General features: G+C 38.7%; 1 protein-coding gene across 5 annotated transcripts in view; it reads left to right on the top strand.

Annotated features, from left to right (window-relative positions):
* Positions 1-21030, top strand: part of POU2F1 (POU class 2 homeobox 1) — a 108303-nt gene that overhangs the window by 57916 nt on the left and 29357 nt on the right. For 3 of the 5 annotated variants that reach the window (XM_072885579.1, XM_072885568.1, XM_072885590.1), the window contains 5 exons: positions 5956-6021; positions 13032-13132; positions 16044-16097; positions 17763-17882; positions 19612-19791. In XM_072885579.1, the coding sequence (XP_072741680.1) occupies positions 5956-6021; positions 13032-13132; positions 16044-16097; positions 17763-17882; positions 19612-19791 (521 nt within the window). The remainder of the gene's footprint in view (positions 1-5955; positions 6022-13031; positions 13133-16043; positions 16098-17762; positions 17883-19611; positions 19792-21030) is intronic. The other 2 variants (XM_072885599.1, XM_072885608.1) reach the window with 2 other exon arrangements.

Genomic DNA, 21030 nt, shown 5'->3' with positions numbered 1-21030 from the left:
CTAGCCTCATAGTTCATCAGGACACTGAGTTCTGTGGAATATTGATTCCTCTGCAGACCAAAGCCTCTTCCCAGTTCTCCAGTCCTTCAGCATACTATGATCACAGCAGCAAGTGTGTTCTGGTTATCATTGAGTGGTTCAAAGATGCAACCCGGGTGTAAAGTGTCCCTCTCAAAAACCGTAGCTCCGCAGTAAGCTTTGTTTAGCTATATTGTGAACGCTTGTGGAAAGGATTAGTAATAGATTTTTGTTTTTTTCTTGGAAGTCATTGGAAAGCAAAAGACTAAATCTATTTTGATTTCACTCGGGATAGATTAGTGGGTGTCAAATGTTACACAATACTTGACATATCCACTGCTGTTAAGTTGGCCGTGGCAAAGGGATTACCCGATAATGAATCACCAAGCTCTTTAGCCATTTAAAGGGAATCGTGCCGCTTCCTTGCCCTGGTGGTACTCTCTTTCCTGCCCAGGACCTTCTTGTGACAGTTTGTGTTTGAATGTGGAAAACTCCACGCAGATGTGCAAGCACCGGTTTGACAGCTTTGTGTTCAGCTTCTACCTTGCTAATTGTTTTCGTGGGATTATTTGGATTGTGTAGAATGCTTTTTCCAAATCCCCTTTATTACTGAAGTTATTGTTGCCAGCAGGAATAAGATTAAAGGTGCTTAAGTCTGTAGAGTTGTTTCTAATTTGTACGTGTCATTTCAGTGGCATTTGAACAGAACTCTGTCTCTTCCCCTCCTTGCTCCCCTGTGGTACTGTGCTTGAGTTAGGGCTGAGAAGCCAAGCTATTGGAAGAAAATTCATTTTGTTCCCTAATTATTATGCTGGCACTCGGGAGATAATTTTTCCCTTCATGCACTGCCAATTAATATGCAAATGAGCTGATAAATATTTATACCGTGATTTAAATTATGCAGGGAGCGCTTTCAGTGTACTCTGCAAATGAATTGTTCATGGACTTCAAAGTGCTGGCTGCTGTGCTAACGAGGGGAGATTTGCATAAGGCCCTAATCAGGCGCATACTGATTAAGCTTCATTATGGAAACTGCCAGCTGCAATCTTTGTTTCTATTTTATTACAAAAAGGGGAACTTTTCACGCTTCAGTCGCCTTGACAATGTCAGACACAGCTAGTAGGAGAGACTAAAACTCCACAGAGCAACTGAAGTTTCCCTGTTCAGTTGAAGATTGCTATGGTGTAACTGAAGTTGTATTTCTTCCCCCACCTCCCCACTCCCTTTCTTGTTCGGTGGAGAGCAGTAGTGTCGATTTGATAGAAATTGCCATTCTCCCTTTCCTTGGACTATCTGAACCTGTAAAGGATACCACAGCAATGCTGGACTGCAGCGACTACGTTCTAGGTGGGTACCAGCTCAGCTCTTTCTTATAAGCGTTTAATATGGAAATAGAGGCTGTGAGGTTGACTATGCATAGAGGCTTAATCACATATGCAGAGGCTAGAGAAGGTATTTGTAAGGCTGAAGCTCACCAGTGAATCGTCAGCAAGTAGCTGCCTGGAAGATAGATAGATAGATCTGTATCAGGGAAATACATGGTTTGGTTGTTTTTTTCTTCGTCTTTCCCTCACTCCAGGAGAACTCGTTTCCTCTGCACTAGAGAGATTTGCTGCTAGGCTTGGATGGTATTAATACAAACCTTTTGCTTTTAGGATTTCAATCTGAGAAGCATTTGGCTTCTAACAAACACTGGACTTGACTTGCATATCTGTGTGTTATGAATTTTAAAGCATTAAAATGAATGAGCGAGAGTCCCGGTCTCAAAGAATTTAGTTGCTGTATTGAACCATTCCCCAACAGAATGTACATGATGTCTGTGTATTTTTAATGTAACAACAAGGTTCATACGTAATAGAAAATAAGGTGGAGTCCACAGTGGTTGCCATTGATACCATTGCAAGCTGTGCCTAAGGTTACTGGGATAATAGATTTCCTGTGCTGAGATTCCATCAGGACTGCAGAACAGACATGCCATAATTTCTTATTCATGTCTTTTTTTTTTTTTAATAATAATGGACCATCCCAATTTTACGATAGGTTTTATTTATTTTCAAGGCTTTTTCCCCAAAGCTCAATGTATAGATTTTTTTTTTTCCTTACTATTCTTTTGATTCTGTTATATAAGTTCATGTAAGAACTTACATGTCAAAGTAAGAGAATATATTTTTGGATGTTAAATTTTAAAGCAGACATCTGAATATTTGTTTCTGAATATGAAGTGGTTTTTTGAACATGAATTTCTAGTGAATTCTTGACATGTTTTCCCTCACATTGAACTTTGGTTTTCCTATATGCATCAATGAATCATTTTTGCTGGTGCTGATGGAGTATTAGGCAGTTCCACTTTAATGGGTGGAAAGAAATAGTTAATGATATATTCCATGTTAAAATTTTCTGTGTCTTACTAGCTATGTACAGTCCCTAATACTCCAGGTTGGTCCAGTGTCTGCTGCTTCTTTCTTTTGAATACCTTTTGAAATGTTACTGAGGGTGCGTGAAAGCCTGGCACAGCACTGCCTTGCAACACCCTCAGCCCTGCTAGTGGAGTAGCAGTACTGAATGTATTCACTCCTGAGAGTTTGATTTCAATCATGCGCCTGCTGCTTTCGATTCTCCCTTCTGTGGAGTTGGTTTTTAGGTAATGTTGGCAGAAGTTGTAGCCCAGGGCCTTTATTTAAAACGCGGGTAAGATCTAAAGGAAAAAGAAAAGGTGAGGGCATTATGGTTTGGGTTTTTTTAGCCCACTTCATTTGTTTATTCTTTTAACTTTAAAGCAGAAATCATATGAGCATGCATAAACCAAATAAACTTTTTATTTGACATATAACGAATCCGTAGGTTTAGTATCCTGCGGATATATGTCTGTTTTGCTGGTAGCTGTTTTGTGCTTCACATGTATGTCATACCATTTGCAATGGAAATAGCGACATTGTTCTTGATGCTTTACATGCAGAAGGCCCACAGATTGAACAAGAAATAGTCAGCTGGTGAAATAATGGATGCTATCCTTCGTTTGAACCTGAGCAGTACCAGAAAGATATTTCTTCATCCAACTTGCTGCTTTTTTGCAATAGCACTGTTTGAGGTCTTTGTTAGAGATGAACCTGTACAATAAAATAGTCTTCATTTAGACATGCTTTTGGTAGTTGCATAAACTTTATGTGTATGTCTAGTACTAGGAAACACTGAAAACCTTTTTTATAAGGATTTATTTTGCAACATAGCCTGAAAGAAAAACATGTCTTGGTTGCTTTATGAAAAGAGGTCTGTACAGGTATGACTTTGTCCTGAGCAAACTTGCTGGTCATGCAGGAAGGTTTGTTGTATCAGCCTCCTCATACAGAGGGAACAGTCATTACCTTGCTTGGAATTCTGTGCACAGGACAGTTGTGTCCCCTCTCCGGGTTTAGTTCGTTTATTCTACCATTAGTATCCTGCATGGTGGCTCTTAATACTTCAGTTTCTGCAACCAACTAGCATAGGGGAGGCCCAGTGTTGTTTTTCTTGCAGGAGCTTTCTGAAGTGGTTCAGTGAATGGATCCCATGTTATTGAGAGATGATCTTCTCAACCTGTGCTCTTCCCTTCTGTGGTCAGTGCTATCACAAGCTCAGGTTATCCTTGTGCTCTGGGCTTAAAAAATACATCCTATGTCCAATAGCCCCATAAGTTAGCCTAGTTTCCACAACCAAATGCATTGGACTTCTAAGCCCTCTTTGCTCATTTGCCTGTTGGATGAGGAGTCTTCATGTTTGTGTCCAAAGAGAAGTCTCCCATTCAGTGTTCTCTGAACCTAAACTAATTTCAGGAGCCAGCTGTGTGTCAAGGAATGAACTAATGCTGTTTATCAAATGAACGTTGCTTATAATCACTTTAAATAAATGTGCTGTTGCCACAACAATAAACGCTGTTTAAGGTACATGCAACTTCTAGATAGAAACATACTTGTATTTGTTTTACACACAGATCTATCAGCAGGGAGTGACACATCAACGACAAACATTCTGTGCAGTCAATGGAACCCATGTTCTGTTTCTGGAGTGTGGATCTTACTATCCATATGTGGAAAATGACAAAATAAGGACCCAGGAAGCAATGGGTTCTGTAGCTGCAACCTTAGCAGAGCTCTGTCTTTCAAGACTGTGAACTCATAGCTTGAATCTACTAAGCAGAGGTTGTGAAAAAGGGGCAAAACTTGCTGCCTTTTTCTGAAGTGTGGGCCAGAGGCGCTCAGCTGGAAAGTTTCTCCTCACTCACTCCCCCTTTCAAAAAGCAGTTTAACACGTCTGTCTTTATACTAAGAGTAACATTGATAGTTAGCTCTCTTTTACATGTGGCTGACATTGGAAAGATTTAAGCGTAGGCATAGGAGCTTTCTGAGAAGAGGCTCTGGAGAGGTTGAGTTAACTTGTTGGGGGAAGATTCCTGTTTTTTACTGTCCTCTGGGTTTTCTAGGCCCTACTGGGTTCAACTGCAGCAGTTGTTTAAGTGGAAAATTACATTAGTTTTAAAAATATTGACACATCTTAAATTGTGTTTCCTAACTGCTTATTGGAGTTTTTCCAAGGTTGATGTCTCTTTTCTCTCACACATACTGCATTTCTAATTAGTTCCCTCCTCTTCCCACCCCGTGCTCCCAGCCAGGCTTCATCATGACTCCTGTTTTCAGGCCCTGTCCACATGCTTTGTTCCTCCTGGCTTGTGCTTGTGTTCCTCTGCTGCTGTCGTGTTCCTCTGCTGCTGTCGCCCCTGGTTCTGATAGCCTGAGGGTGGCACTGGTCTCTCTGGGCAGTAGCAGGTGATAGTACACGCCAATAGTCTGGCTTCTCATTTCCAACTCTCATAGACTGCCAAGCAGTGAAGTGTCTGGATGTTCTTGGAAATATCTGGAGGAAAGATGCAGCAGTTAATGCTGTTACTGTATTCTTCTTCAGCCCGTTGGTATTTTGGAAATCACTGCTTTGATGAAAGCACATGGCAGAGGTAACCTTTTAAGCACCTACCAAGAGAATATCCTGGAGTAAAGGGTTCATTTTGAGCTCATTGAACTTGCATTTAACTGGTTATGGGAATGGAAGAATGTGCTTAAGGATTTGCTTACGCTTCATTTTATGAACTGGTCTGTCTTGAGATTCTTTTTGTAATTTTGGGTTGTGATAATGTGGCACACTGAGGTCGGTAGCAAGGAATGAGGAGGTAATAAGCTGGAGAGCTGATGCTGTACACAGAACATCTGTATAGATTCCTATATAAGGAAACTATATTCTCTGTCTGCCATCTGGAGAGGCCCTCTGCGTTGCACTATATTCAGCTGACAAGCTTTGAAACCAAGAGCAGACTTTTCAATAGATTCATCCAGAGGGAGAAGGAAGAGGAATTATATTTGTATGGTTTTGCATGAATATATAGGAAATATAAAATAACTTGGTATCAGTGATATTCCTGTAAAATAAAAAAGCAGTATTAGAAAAATGGCATCTATTTAATTATAATGACTGAATTTCCTTTCTTGGGGTGGGGGTGGGTGGAACAACACAAGAATTATGTAGGCCATGGTGGTCAGACTTAATGTTTTTGAATCTTGATGTAGTCGTTGTTCCTCCCCCCCCCCCCCCCTTTTTCTTTCTTCTATGACTTTCATTGTACTGAAAATTAAGTTCCTACCTATCTTTGCCCTCCAGCATGCTGTTTTTTATTCCTTTTAACACCATATTTTCACGTATGGGAATAATGACATACAAAATTTTGAAACTATTTATCTGGAAGATTCAGTATTGTGTTCTGCTTCTGATCGTTCTTTTTGTGTTATAATCCAAATTAGTGTGAAGAACATATCAAATTCCTGATGTTCTGTATTTCCCTTCGACAGGAAGGTGTGAATAGATTTGGGGGTTTTTTTGCTGTATTAGTTTATCTTTATTTCTGTTTTAATGCAGACTCAAGAATGAACAATCCGTCAGAAACCAGTAAACCATCAATGGAGAGTGGGGATGGGAACACAGGTAAGAAATGATGAATTGGTGCACAGGTATTTTTCTGGTGGAATTGAATGGATATTAAAAGCAAAATTCCTTTACCAGTTTACAGGAATTAAAAAAAGAAAAACAAAACAAACACCCCGCCTACTGTTTTTAGAGACTTGGGAACACTTTTGTCTTGCCATTGACTGTACTGTATGCAGGGCATTATTCACACCTACTGTATCAGAGCACTACCCACACTTTGTATAAAAGATTCCCCTTTCCCACTTCCTCTATCTGTAATGTTTCTGATATTACGGAGGGTCTGGTGGCACTAGCTCTCCATAAGTAGTCTCATTTTTTCCTGGCAGAACATACTTTCAGCACCTCTAACTTCATCATTTATTTTTGGGTTGAAATTTTCCCTGGCAGATGTGGGCCACTGGCTGATCTTGTTTCCATTTTAGATTTCATTAAAGCTCTCACAACAGTTCTCAAGAACAAGGCAAAGGGAGGAAACATCATTTCTCAACATTTAAAAAAAAAAAAGTTAGCTGGCTTTTCTGTAATTGCTTTGTGTATTAGAACAGAAACTTGAAATTTGGCTGGGGAAGAATAGCCTTTGTGTCAGGGCCAATGTGCCTTTTGGTGCATCCTTAAGATGTGGCCAGGTTCTAAGCCATTGAAGAAGCTTGTTAAGGCATTATAACTCAATCATACTATCTCATGCTTTAATTCCTTTCTGGAGGTAATTTAATGTTCATTTTGGAAGCAAGAGAAATGACAGTTCTGAATGGAAAGTAAATAGTTTAACCTAACTCAGAATCTTCTTTGAGCTCAGAATAGCATTTGGGAAGAGAAAATTTTAATGAGAAGGAACTGGTTCTTGTTGCTTTGAGAGAAGTCTAGTTACCTTGTATGAGGAAAATTATTTTTCCTCCTCTTGGTTCAATAATAAGAGTTTCATTTTAAACTCTGGAGTTGTGATGAAATTAACAGTTTATTTCATTTTATGCTGCTGTCTCCTCACTCTTTGTGCAAGGCTTTAATACAGCTAAGAGTGACTGAATGTTCCTGATACTCATCCGAGAGGCTGGATGTTTTCTGCCAATGCATGGGGTCAGTCAAAAGGAATTCTGCTCACTTATTAATGTGTGTTTTGTTACTGGCATCTCAGTTTTTATAATTTGTGTTGTATTTGTGATAGGAGAGGTATCAATTCTTTTTATGTACAAAAATGATTTATTATGTATTTAATACTGGTTTAGGATGATATAAAATATTATTTCAAAAAACATATGGGCTGTAAATATTTCATAATCCTAAACAGCATCAAGAGAACAATGGTTTTAAATATTCCTATAGAACCTTGTAGCTGGAGAGTGTGTGTAAACTTCTGAGAAAATTTGGACTTCCTGCTCTGTATGACCAGTTCCCTGCGTATGCTTTCTCCAAAGAGTGCATTCTCAATGCACTTCCTTAAGTGCAGCTTTAACTAGCAGTTTCACCTAAACTGAGCTGTTAAAGAGAAGGACTTGGTTTATTCAAAGGTAGTCAATTACCACTGAAGTATTGCATCTGCTTCAGCAGAACCCTGGCTCTGCTCCCTTAGGCAAATATCTCATCAGTGTGAAGGTGGTGGTCATGGTATAAATAAACTGATGGATTGTAAAGCTGCGTGTACGTGCTTTCATCACAAAAGGGGATACAAAGTCTGTATTTTTTATACTCTAATACTAAGGTTAGTTATTACAAAAGTTTGACTCTTACTGGTGTTTGGACCTTTTGGAAACATTGCTTCTGTAATTTAAATGTTCCCAATCATTCCTTTCAGTTTTGTTTCCTGACTTTTTAAATCATGCAAACTAAAATAATCTAGAATTTTTGAGGACCCTTTGTTCTGCAGTCGTTGTTTTTTTTTTAAATATAGTGTTCATAAACCACTGGAGGTAGTGATTAATGGCATTCGTGATGTTCTTTGGGGGCTCAAGCATCAGTTGCATTAGTCGACTAGCAGATATTAAACCCTGAAAGGAATATTCACGGAATGTAACTTTAGGCTTCTGATCAGGGTACTTAGATTACGGTTCTGGGCTCTGTGCATACTTAGTGAAAAGAAGTCAGCTTTCAGCTCGGATGCTAAGGAACTGGAAGTGCCATTGGTTGTCTGGGGAGCATAGGCTCTGAACCAAAATGTATGAAGATGATTTTTACAAACACTCAGACTTCTTATTTTTGTAACTTTCTGTAACTATTTTCCAGTGACATTTGTAAATCACTTGACTCTGCTGTGTAAGCACTACTAGTCTATCTTTTGAACCCCAGTGGGTGTTTGTTTGCATTATTGCTGTTTTAAACCATAGTAAGCTGATGCAACTTGAAAATTTAAAAAAAAATTACTGTAGGGCGTGGAATTTACATTTGGCAGAGCTAGTGTTCTCGGGGAAAAAAAGTACGGTTGCCATTGGTAAAGATGACTTAACACCAGTAGTTCTCTGAGCTAACAGCTAAGTTTCATGGAAGTTAACAACAAATTAGGGTTTTGTATTTCTAACTCCGACTATTTAGGGAACATAGTAAAGTCCCCTGCATACATTGGTCACAATAAAATGCCTGAAACAGATTTTACCTTTAAAACTTTTGTGGTAACTGGACTCCACTTTTAAGCATCTGAAAAAACAATCCATATTTCCGACGAATTAAAAACAACAACAAAAACAGTCTTTATGAGTACAGGAGTTGTTGGATGGCTATTTTCACAAGAACATGAATTGATCAACTGGTTGACAGTATTGCAGAATCACACAAATCTTTTCCAACCTTCAGTTGTCAGTGGACAGTCTACTTAGTATCTACTGGAAAAAAGAGAGAAGTAAGAAGAGTGTCTTACAGTAAACGGATAGCCCTTTTGGTTTCCTTTCTATAGGTTGCAGCGTAAAATTTTCCAAAGCAGCTCAACCTTTTTTGTTTGTTTAATGCATATTCTTTTTTAAAAGCTGTGTGAATACAGTACTATGAAAGCCAAGGTTATGATGTCTATGGAAACTATAGTATTATGACATGCATTGACATGGCAGCAAAATAATGATTTTTGTTAGTGTAGTATTTGGAAGGTTTCTAAGGATTCTTGTTTGCATTGCTTCATTTCCAGAGATTGATTTTTCCAGTTTCCATAAGAAGAGAGCCTGTAGGAGAGTGGGAGAGGGACCATGAAATATTCTTTGACTGCTAAAATTCTGGGCAAATATCAATGCTAAACTTCTTATTAGTAATGTGGACAAGGAATCAACAATTTTTGAGTATTGGGGATATCTCTCTCTCTCAAGGCACACACGCAGAGAGAGAGTGAGCTGGGGAAATGTACTGCTGGTGCTGGAAGACATCTCCCAGAGCACAGTGCAGATACCCACTCAAGTTAGTTTTGAAATCTTCCTTCTCCTTGTTTGCCTTCCCTTCCTGAGTCCTTTCTTGCACCTTACTCCACATCTCCCCAGACCTGTAGTTCCTCACTCCTCTTCCTTTCTTATGCAGTTTGTGAACTCAGACTAAAGTCTGATTATGATCTTGGATTTTGAGAGCATGTTCTCCTGCTTGCAGGTGCAATTTACCTGGGCTGCTCCATTTGGTCATGCCTTTACCCTCTGCAGGTACAATTCCAAGACAGCATAAACTAATGCATGTTCAGGATGTCCTGGTACTTGGTGTTATGTTCCTTTCCCTGGAGAGGCACTGAGTGAGATGGTTCAAAGATTTGATTTGGCTGAAAATTAATTTGCACTTAGTATTAGTCTTCATCCAAACCAACTCCAGGAAGTAGCTAACCGCATGGCTGAATTTATGCCAGAATTTAAACATGCTTAAGTTGCATTGGGCTTGGACTATAAGGGTGAAATTTCATCCTACAGCTTGATTCAGTCTTAACAACTTGCTGAGATGGGGGAGGCTCATTTCCCTACTACCACATCTCTGACTTCCCCTGCTTTGCATTATGTGCTGCTTGCTGGACCCTAAGGTAAGTTAATTAATCTCACATAACTGGCAGAAAACTATCTTGGCCAAAAGAAAAAGGGAACAGTTCACATGAATAGTTTTCTACTCAGTTTGAAAGGTGAATTGGCTTACTGCTGTAACTACCAGAACTACCAGAAGGGGCAACGTAGTTGGAATGAAGAAGAAAAGGGAGATGGGAGATGGAGAGTTCCCACTCTTGGTTTTTTGGTATTGGTGAGCTGTTAGATCAGCTCTAGCAGTTATGGGAGCTGGGATGGAAATGGAGAAGACATAAATACTTGGGATTGGTAAAATCACAATACTTGTGATTGCATCTGCCACATCTATTAATCACCATGGGGGTTTGCATTTAACTCTTATCTTGAGCAGAAGTGGTGTTCTAGTCCTTTCATGTCCTTACAATGTGCTGACCTTCTGCTTCTGACAGCTCCATTTTCCAGTCTCCTTATCAGATTTCTTGGATTCCACAGGAGTGGTGTCACATCCTTATGAGCACCTTAAGAGCAAGGCCTCTCATATGCTGGACTCAAAGTTCATTTTCCCTGCTGTTCTTCAAAAGATGTAGGCATCCTGTGATAAATGCAAGCCACCTGTGTAGCATTCCATCCAAAACTAAGGCTGCATCCGAAGGGGAAGGGACACTGTAGTTCCAAATACCAAAGAAGCTTAAGATGCAAGTAGAACAGAGAGTGAACAGGTGTGATTTGGGGTTTTTTTGCTCCAAGTTTGGTTTTGGAGTTGGAGTCCTTCAAGGTTGAATTTAAAGAAAATGTTTTCTCTCAGTACCTGTCTAAACTGGTTTTTTGGACCCATGGAGATTTTAAGCTCAGTCTTGGAACTTGCTTTGTTCGAAACTATCAACCCTAGGAGGCTCATTTCAAATTTTCATGTTAAGAGTCAGCAGAAGTGCTAACTGGAGCATTTCTTCTGCACACGTGCACAGCAGTGCTCTTTTAATATGGTATTGTGATTTGAGGCTCTTTTTGGAAGGTGGTTAACTAGAACAGCTTCACCTATTTATTTAAGGTGAGGTTCCCAACTAGTCCTCTCAGAAATGGATAATTTTTTGACACCTGCAAGTTTCCAACTGAAATGAGGAATATCTGCCTTACAGTAGGTTTTCTTATCTGTGTTTTCTTTCCCACTTGGGGGTCCCTGACCACAGGTTGAAAACTGATTCAAAGCATCTGCTTAAATGAGGAGGTAGTAGATTGTTTCCTTTGAATTACAGTAGCTGTTTGTCAGGAATTATTTTTATATATTTACCCAATGATCTTTGCACTCCCTTTGGCCTTCTGCATTGAGAGAATTCTGCAGTTTACTGGAAAGAATGAAAATAGATTAGATTCTTCTAGCTCTTTCCAGCAGACCGTCTTATCTACCATTCTTTGGAGAAATGCAACCAAGTTGCATTCATTCAAGATAAATTCAGACCAGTGATAGTCCTTTCATTCACTTTGGATTAGAATTTTAGACTAATTAAGCAAAATAATTTTACGTAGTTTAAAATTTGAATATTTTTAACATGTCTGTGTATCTTTGGCTGCGCGTGTGTCTGTTAAGTTTGTAAACCCTGGCCCAAAGCATAGAATTAAAAAATAGAGAGTAGACCAACTCTTCCCCTACAGCACCTCCACCAAAGATATACCTTGGGTATATCTTACATGGGTGCTAGAAAGCTTGACTATCTACATGGTATTTAATTGAACAGCGACTCCATCTTTGGAAATTTTATCTGTGTAAGCTGTTTGTAGGTCAAAATAGCAATGTAAAATATAGGATAGTGTATTTTACTAATCAAATTTTATGTCTGCTTGCTTTTGCAGATGTTTCTAAGGAATAGCAAACCCCTGTTGTTTAACAACTGTGACTCTATTTTGCTTAGTAGATAACCTAGGTTTTTATGATGCAAAATGTAGATGATGGAAGGAATTTTGAAGTAGGAGTTAGTTGAACACCTGTCCATAGGCACTGAACAAAATCTGATTGTCACGAAAAGTGAACATGCAAGTCTAAAGCTGGTTTTACTTCATTTCAGTCACGCAGTTTTTAAGATTGCATCATCTGTTCTAGAAATGCCACACAGTCCGATACAGAGTCTCCCTTCTTCTTGTTAGCCACTGTAGGTAGTAATACTGAACATACAAAACCAGTTGTTGATAATCCCTAATGTTGATTTTATCATCTCCCCACAGAAGGATTCTTAAAAGTTTGTAGTTAATAGTTCCTCTTGGCAGAAGAGAATTCTGTGGTAGTGTCTTGTGGAAAAAATGTTTGGGATGGTGGGGTGGTTTTTTTGTTTGTTTGGTTTTCTTTTTTTTTTTTCCTTCTTCTCCTAAACAGATTATTTGGGGATAGTTAGGGGGTTTTCACATCTTCCGAGCTGTTTAGGAAGAAGACAACAAAAATGTAGGAAAATAATCAGTTTTTAGTTATATGAAGGCGGGTGAGAGCAAAAGCAAGCCCAGGCAGTTATCTTGTATAATGAGAGCTCTACACAAATATTCATGGAAATGTGGAGGTATCTTTTATCAAAAGAGTAAAACTGTGGCCCATAACTGCTGTGTATATATGGTACTTCTGTTTTCGTCAGTATTATTTTACCTGTCTTTAATGAAAGCTGACTTTATATGAACCTTGTTCTTGCTGCTCTCTGTAGTTGAAGATAGTCTTCAGCTGCTGCATAGGGAGCACATGGAGAATGGAAACACAGTTTAACCTTAGCAGCATGCACCCATTTGGTTCTCAAACCGTGGTAGAGAATGATGGGGTAATAGTGTACATAGAGTAGGTAAGATGATAGAAGCTAAAGAAAATATAATGTTGATTTTGTTCAGCTGACAAATGCTGTATTACTGAAGTCTGGAAGTGACACTGCTTCCCCACCCCTGCTTTCAGTAAAAAACTTCAATTCTTGTTACTCTCAGGGTATTTTTCTACTACGTAGTATTGAGAGAACAGCAGGAGACTTAGGAATATTAATTCTTATTCCATTTCATAAAAGTAATAACTAATAGTTCTTAATATCTCTCTTTCTCCAGGCACGCAAACAAATGGCCTGGACTTTCAAAAGCAGCCTGTGCCTGTCGGAGGAGCAATCTCTACAGCCCAGGCCCAGGCTTTCCTTGGGCACCTTCATCAGGTAAGAGAAGATCCATTTCAAAGTAAGGGAGACTTTGGGCAGGTATGAATGCAGCTGCTCTTGTATGTTTTGTGTTCTCTCTTTCTGTGAATGATGGGTAGTCATGTAAAGGAACATAGGGGTAGACCACATGCTTAAATAGTTTGGATGGGAAAAAGTTCTTATTGTCACACTTGCTTCATTGCATTAGGCTGCAGAATACATCAAGACAGGGTGAGACCTATTTGAGGGAACTAGAAAGCCCCTTTTTGGGGACTTGAGAATGCCTAAAGAATTTTTTTTTTTTTTTTAAACCTTAATGGAGATACCAAATTGAAAAGCAAGGTAAAATTTAATATTTTTTGTAAAGGATTGTATTAGCCCAACATCTGCCAAGGTTCTGAAACTGTCACTACCTAGTTAAGAAACCAGAAGTGGTGTTGAATGATAGTTAGCACTATGCTGCAGTCTTTCAAGCTCTGACACGTTAACTAGAAATAGAAAGTGATTGTACTTACTAAGCATAAGTGAGTTTGTGAGTTTTTAAATTTTTTTTTTTTTTAAAGTTATTTCAAGGACCTGTTTGTCAGATGATATTCAGGCTTCTCCTACTGTCCCTCTGTGCTGCTGCTGCTGTGTTTAGGGAATCAAAGCTGAACTTCAGATGTAGGCTGAAGCAAAATGGGGCATCCCTAGGTGAAGAGAAGTATAAGGGGCATTTTTTGTGTTTTTTTTATCTGTTCGCACTTGATGTATGAAAACAAATGTCCTAATTTCTTTCCCTTCCTCAGCACCAAGTTTAAACTTTAAAATACTGTACACATAATTGGCTGACCTTGAATGTTTGAGGTCTGAGGTTGCACAGTTATTGTGGTATAATTGACGTACTGAAGCTTTTATGCCCTCTTTTAAGAGCTCTGAACTGCCATTTTATTGTATGGAACGTTCCACACATCTTGTCACATAATTACAATTTTCCTAGTAGATTGGGTTATATAGGACTTACGGAGTGCCAGTGTTTGAATCTGCTGAACCAATAGCCTGTTGTAGGCTGCCTTTATGTGGAGAGAAGCTGACTAGTTTTCATGGGTTGTCTGTATGTGTTTAACACAGAGGCAGATACAGCTGTTCTGCAGAATTTTGAGTGTTTGTTTTAGTCCGTTTTCTATATAACTGTATTTAGCACAGTGCTTTATCTTGCTTTGGAAATGTATTTATTTAAACAGTTGTCAGGATCTTTATAACTTCATGTTTGATAAAGTGTGATTCATTTCTTGAAACTCTAGTTCAAAGGAAAATCTCAGCTATTCTTTTATGCACCTGCAGGTGTGTGGGAATCTATTGTCAAACTGTCCTCTTCTAGTGTGGCTGCTGTTAGTGGGGTGTTATTCAGCCTTAACACACAGTGCTTTCCTCCAGACTAATACAAAATATTAGGTTGTAGGCAACATTCGCGAACAGTTTAATTTCTAATTAGCAAATGTTTGTTGTGTGGTGGAAGGGGTGTCCAAATTGCATTCAAAGAGATTTTCAGAAATACACTGCCTGTACCTGAGTGAGATACATTTATAGTCTTTTATGTGTTGGGTTGTTTATTTATTTTTTTTTTTTAAAGTATTCTTTCTGAGTGTTTTTTGGATGGCAGGCTATTCTTGTTTAGGTTATCCTCTGCTATTAATTCATGTTAAAAGCTCAGATTACATCAACTGTGTCAAACTATATTTTGCTTGTGATGAGGAAGAGCTTTTCTGGGATTGTTTTCTTAGCTGTAGAACATGCTTAGTAAGTCTAAGAGCATGTCTTCATCTAGAGCAGTAGGAAATATTTCCAAGGTGACTCTTAAGGATTGCCTGTTTGAATGTTCGGTTATTCATTTCACGTACTGCAATTTAAATTAAAACTCTCCTTCCTATGCTTGCAGATATGTGGACTGTCTTTTGTGATGTGTATTATGTGGGGACATCTTTTTATAGAGGCAAGAGTGCTACATTTTGCTTTGCTTTATTGTATCCTTATGTGTTGCCTGGTTTTCAAATGAGCAGTGGTTTTCAAACATGGCCAGAGACGGAATTCACTACAGGCTGTAACTCTGACCTTTGAAAGTGTTGGTAATTAATTACATAGCATTCCTTCTTTATAGTAGGAGTGGTGGTAGAAATAAGGCAGGGCTGATTAAAATGGTCTTCAGTAAATGAAAATTTAGCATTTGTTTTACAGAGAAAATCCTTATTAGAGATAAAATAACAGTCTTTAAAGATCTCACTTTCTGAAGCATCATTGGTTTTTCTTCACTGCTAACCCCTAAGAACTTCTTTGGACCTGTTAATCACAAACATTGAATTCAAGTTTTGAGTATACCTGAATCAATACAGCCTTTGTAAAGTGTCTCCAGTCCTCTGTATTGAGATCTTCTTTTCAGTGACTAAGGACTGCAAATACTTGAATGGGTTGATTTGAGGAAGAGTGTTTATGCTGTGGGGTTTGTGCTATGCAGGTGACTGCTCCTCTGTTGTATAAGGAAGCAGGTGAATGCAGTGTACATATTTGGGGTAAGACCCATTCTGAAATATTAGAAGGATGATGATGAGTAGAGCTTAATGCCCTCCCCTGAAGCCTGGATTTTTTTATAGGAATAGTTAGCCTGTCCACCCCAAAATGCTCTGTTTCAACTCAACTTCATGATACTATCTAGATCCCTAGGCAGGAATACGTTCAGCAAGAGGTAAACAAATAATACTGTGGAAGAGTCTTACAGATTTTTTTTCAGCCTGGAGCACAACCCCTATTTCACTGATTTAGGTGTTAGAGGGGCATGCATTGTTCTTGGGGGAGTTTTTGTTGGGGTGCGGGTAGGGAGGTTGTTCTTTTTACACTGTTAAAGTTTTCTGTGGATTCTACATTATTTCATTCCCATTTTTGCACTGTGTTGTAGGTCCAGCTTGCTGGAACAAGTTTACAGGCTGCTGCTCAGTCCTTAAATGTACAGGTAAAAACAGTTTCCTTCTGCTGCTTGTCCTTTTCTCATTCCAAACAGTATTATGGTCCCATAAGAGATAGTTTTTAACCTATAATATGTTACTCTGTGTTTTCATTCTGTCTGGTCTTGCAGGTGATGGGTATGAAGTTATATTAGTTTTACAACATAAATCAGGTTCAGGATTGTAAGCATTCAGAAACTGGAGTTATTTAAAACATGCAGTGATTGTCATTTTATACTGAATTTCAGTCGGGTGTTGTATCATGAAAACTATAAAACTCCAGGAATATTTCATGTTCTTCCATTTATTCACTTATTTTAAACATCGCAAGTATTACTTTGCAATTTGTCCTTACTTCTGGTGGCTGAATATAGGAGTATGATGTAACATTAACTATGTAATGTGGCTAGTGTAGATTGCTTGTGTAAATAACACATAGTGATTTCAAAATAAGTCAGAGTAATTGTTGTTTAATAATGTACGTGAGACAACAAAGCTTTCAAACTTTTTTATGATGCTGAACACTTGCGTGTATCGGTTAACGTGCTACTTCCTCTCAGTACTATATTAAGGGGAAAGGGATGCAGTTTTATTGAAAACTGGTTTCAGTATTGCTTGTTATTAAAGAATGTAGGTAGTGCATTACATGAAATGCAATAGAATGTGGACCCACTTATACATAATAACAATTTGGAAAGAAGAGGAGGTATAGTGACCTTCCTTTCTAAGAGGAAGGGGGCAGAAAATTGCCTTGGTTGCCATGGTAAACTTCCATCCCTGAGAGAGATGTTGGCAAACAGGCTGTATCTCCAGTGCAGAATGTTTACAGTCCTGCGCTGTAATTATCGCTCAATGACTGGCAGAATTAATCAGAGCCTTTATGTTAATTAGCCTGCTCTGCAGTCCCCAAAACAGGTGGTGGAAAATATGCAAATCTATGCAGAATTTTAATGTTCTGCATAACCAGTTTTAATTATCATAAAACTCTCTCCCCCTCTTCATGCACTTGCATTTCCTCCCTCATGTCTTCATAATTTCTCCTGTTAAAAAAAAAAAACCAAACAAAAAACCAAACAAAAAACCCACCCAAAACAAAAAAAAACCCAAATCTTTTAAAATAAAGCAGTATTCAATTAAATAAATGATAATCTTTGATTATTTAAAAGCACTGTATATATTATGTATTTTGCTGTAGGTAGATAAACCTGTGAGGATTTCTCAAACAGGTTCTGTATAAGCCAACAGTATGATGACTTAGAGGCGCAGGATGCAGATATAGAAAATGGAAACACAATCTCCTTTCCCTCATTCCATTGTTCAAGATTTTAGGCAATGAATAATTTTAACAACCTTTTCTTTCTTTATGGTGAAAGGTAGTGTCAGCTCCAGTTGCATTGCATAAAATGAAATGAGACCTGAGAATAATGTCAAAGAGTTACAAAAGGCCTGAGAGTCTTTTTGTTTTGTTTAAACAGTATTACCTACAGACATGTTTGAGCAATCGTAGCTGAGATGGTGAGCACATAGAGCCATTGCTTAAACACACTCTTAAAATAAACCCAAGGGCTTTTTGTATGCAGATGAAAGATTTTTATTGTGCAGTGTTGAGATAGCAGTGTTATACATTAACATCTGTTTTACACTATAAAGAGTTGTATTTTTTTTTTGACTAGTCTAAATCTAATGAAGAATCTGGGGACTCTCAGCAGCCAAGCCAGCCTTCCCAGCAGCCTTCAGTGCAGGCGGCCATACCCCAGACCCAGCTCATGCTGGCCGGAGGACAGATCACTGGGGTAAGATTTACCCAAGTATACTGCAGTAAGCCTCCTGTCCAGCAAATGATGGCAGTATCTATGGCAGTCCTCATAGAACTGTCAGTGAAGGTGGTTATAATTTCTTTTAGCATAGGAAGAAACTTGAGTGAAAGAGGGGACAGAAAATATCTCCCTATAAAAATGCAGACTTTAATGTTTGTGTTTTGTTGCAAAGTATTTACTTCCCCCCCTCAAAAAACTTTTGGCTCTATTCTCAGTATCCGTCTTGACTCTGCAATGAAATTAAAACCTGGTGTGTGTACAAATAAGAAAGTCACTGATGTCATAAAGAGGAATTTTTTTTTTTTTTTCAAGTTTAAAATCATCAGACTAAATCTTATCAGATAGCTGGGTGAAGAACAAAAATGATGGGAACTGCTGACACTAATTCTTCCTCAGGCACATTTCAAGTAACTATATTAGTGCTTGCCTTAAGCCTATTCAACCCTTCTGTTTTAACCTACCAATTTTGAGTTTTTTAATTGCAAGGCTTTGGGAGTCATTATGGAATAACTGGTGTTTTAGGATTACTGGTGTTTCTGAATTGTTGTAAATGCTCTTTTTTTAAATGACTGAAAGCACGTTTTGTGAATGGGCTGGTTTGGTTAAAGAGTTTGCTTCCACGTAATCAGCTTTGCAGGTTTAAGAGTTTGCATGTTAATAAGGAATTTAGGGCAGTTGCTGCAACAATGTATTTATGATTTGAAGTATTAGGTTAGATCATCTCTACACTTGAATGAAATGATGTCTTAATTTCATGTTCAATTGTTAAATCTTCTCGTATGATAGTGTGCAAATAAACATCCTATTTAGTTTTTGGTTAATTACCTTTGAAAGTTTTAAAAGTTGAGACTGTTTTAATATGTTATTAAAACCCAGCATATCTTATTATTTTTCTCATTCTCAAAAAATATTGGTTTGTTTTAATTGATGATTGTCTGCAGTAGTGAAACATTCAAAACTCCAGGCCTATGCAGATATGGCTTGTAGTAAATATGGGCATCAAGATTCATTTACATGTAAAGGAGAGACTGCTGCCACCTGTTTCACAGAGATAATGCGTGTTTGGGAAAGGGAAGGGATGTAAACTTGCCAACTCTATTCTATTAAAAAAAAAAAAAAGCAGATGGGGAGACTTGGAGAGAAACAAATGGAGCTCATGTTCTTTACTTATATCTTAGGGCATAATGGAAATGATGGAATATGGCAGGGATTCATGCTAATGTGAAGCAGCTGGGGTGTTATCAGTTTGTTCAGTAGCCATAGCCAGCATTCCTGCTTCTCATTCATCTGGCTAATCACTTGCTGTTCTGCTGGGTGTAAATTTCCTTTCAATTTGCTTTGAAAATCCTGGCAATACTGATTCTTTTCTTTTGCTTGCTACTTAATTACCTTTTTCCTGAGCCTCCTGGTAGAGTTGTGAAGAAAACTTAGGAGTGAAGTTAGGTTCTGTAGGTTCCAGTAAGTGCAAATGTTTGCGTTCGTGCGGTTTGGTTTATGTCAGGTCTGTGGTAGGCTAGTTCCTACGCTGTGTTGAGTAGCCAGCTAACCTTACTTAAGGCCAGAGTCATTGGCTAGTGAATGGCTGAACTGTAGTAATAGTTCTAGGAATGTCTGGTTAATGTAACTAGTAATGAGTTAGCTAATGACTTTGTAGCTGAAGTGGGTCTTTCCATTATTAATGGCTGTGTTTTCTAATTATTTATAGCTCACGTTGACGCCAGCCCAGCAACAGTTATTGCTACAACAGGCGCAGGCACAGTTGCTGGCGGCTGCAGTGCAGCATTCAGCCAGTCAGCAGCACAGCGCTGCTGGTGCCACCATCTCGGCCTCTGCTGCAACGCCGATGACGCAGATCCCTCTATCTCAGCCAATACAGATTGCACAGGTGAGCCTTGAGGCTTGAGAGGGTGGAAAATAAAGAGGTTTGACTGATTGCATCATTCAAATAATATTTTTATTCCTTATTCAGTGAGTTTCTAGAGTCCTTGAGTACTGTTAGTCTTTCCTTACGCATCCTTAGCTGATGAGGTTGAAGTTGATAGTTTTAGCAAAGAATGCGTACCAGCTGTTCGTCAGTTCCACTGGGCTTCTGAGTTTGTTCCAGAATGTGACCAGATGCTGTATTTTCTGAATTTTCCTCCTTGTAGTTAGCTTGAGAAAGGAGAAAAAGGGGTATAGAAAGATGCCCATAGAAATGACACTTGTCAAGACCTGTATGGATGGGAATGGATACCTACGTATCACAAAGGATGCTTGTTAGATCCAAACAGGAAAATCATAGAGCTGAAGAAAGGCTGTTTGACTTGACACATTTGTGTGCCATTTTGGCTTGATGCTTAATGCTGAGTTCAGTGACAAAGAATGGGCTCTCTTGTGTGTCTAGAGAAAAACTCACCAGAATGAGTCTGGTGTCAGAATGTGTCCAGTTTTATGGTCTGCTGCTAAAGACCCATTAATTCTGAAGAACTGCTTGCCAAGGAAGTTCTGCTTACTAGGAGCAGCAAAGATCCTCCTGGTTCTTCCAGGACTGTCTTAATTCAGTGTGGGGAATGTAGCGCCACTGACTCTACGCTTAGCATATGTAGTGTGGAAACTCCTTAGACTTCTGGACGAGGGTAACCGAACGTACAGCATAGGTATCTTGAGTACTACTAGTAGGTGATTATGTTGCTGACGCTGAGGTCCATCTTTCCATAGATTAAGGTTCTCAGCATGAAATATTTCAGTTTGATTAGTCTAGCTGTCCAAAGTATGTTGGGTATGTAATCTCCAAAGTTGCTGCTACTTACAGTGAGCAGGTTCTTTAAAGACTGTCTGATACTTTCTGTTCAGACTATTTTCACTTGCATTCAGCTGGGATGAAGTGTCTAGAAAGTGAACATGAGGGCTGATTAAGTAAAAGAATGGAAATGTCGCAATTCTCTGTGAAGTCTATTGGTGAAATGTGCTATTCCTTTATTGTGCTAGTCCACTAGCTGAATAACAGCCTCATTGTGCTATCGGTTTCTTATTAGCTGAAGTGTCAAACTTCTGTGGTGGTGGTCTAAAAGTTCTGACCTCTCTGGCTGTCCTTACAGAGGCTAGAGTAATGCCATTTAAAAGGCCAGTACTGATGTTGCCCACA

The sequence above is a fragment of the Ciconia boyciana genome, chromosome 1 (genome assembly GCF_034638445.1).
Source record: "Ciconia boyciana chromosome 1, ASM3463844v1, whole genome shotgun sequence".
Lineage (NCBI taxonomy): Eukaryota > Metazoa > Chordata > Aves > Ciconiiformes > Ciconiidae > Ciconia > Ciconia boyciana.
Note: the sequence above shows the minus strand (reverse complement) of the source record. Positions and strands in the feature narration are given on the sequence as shown.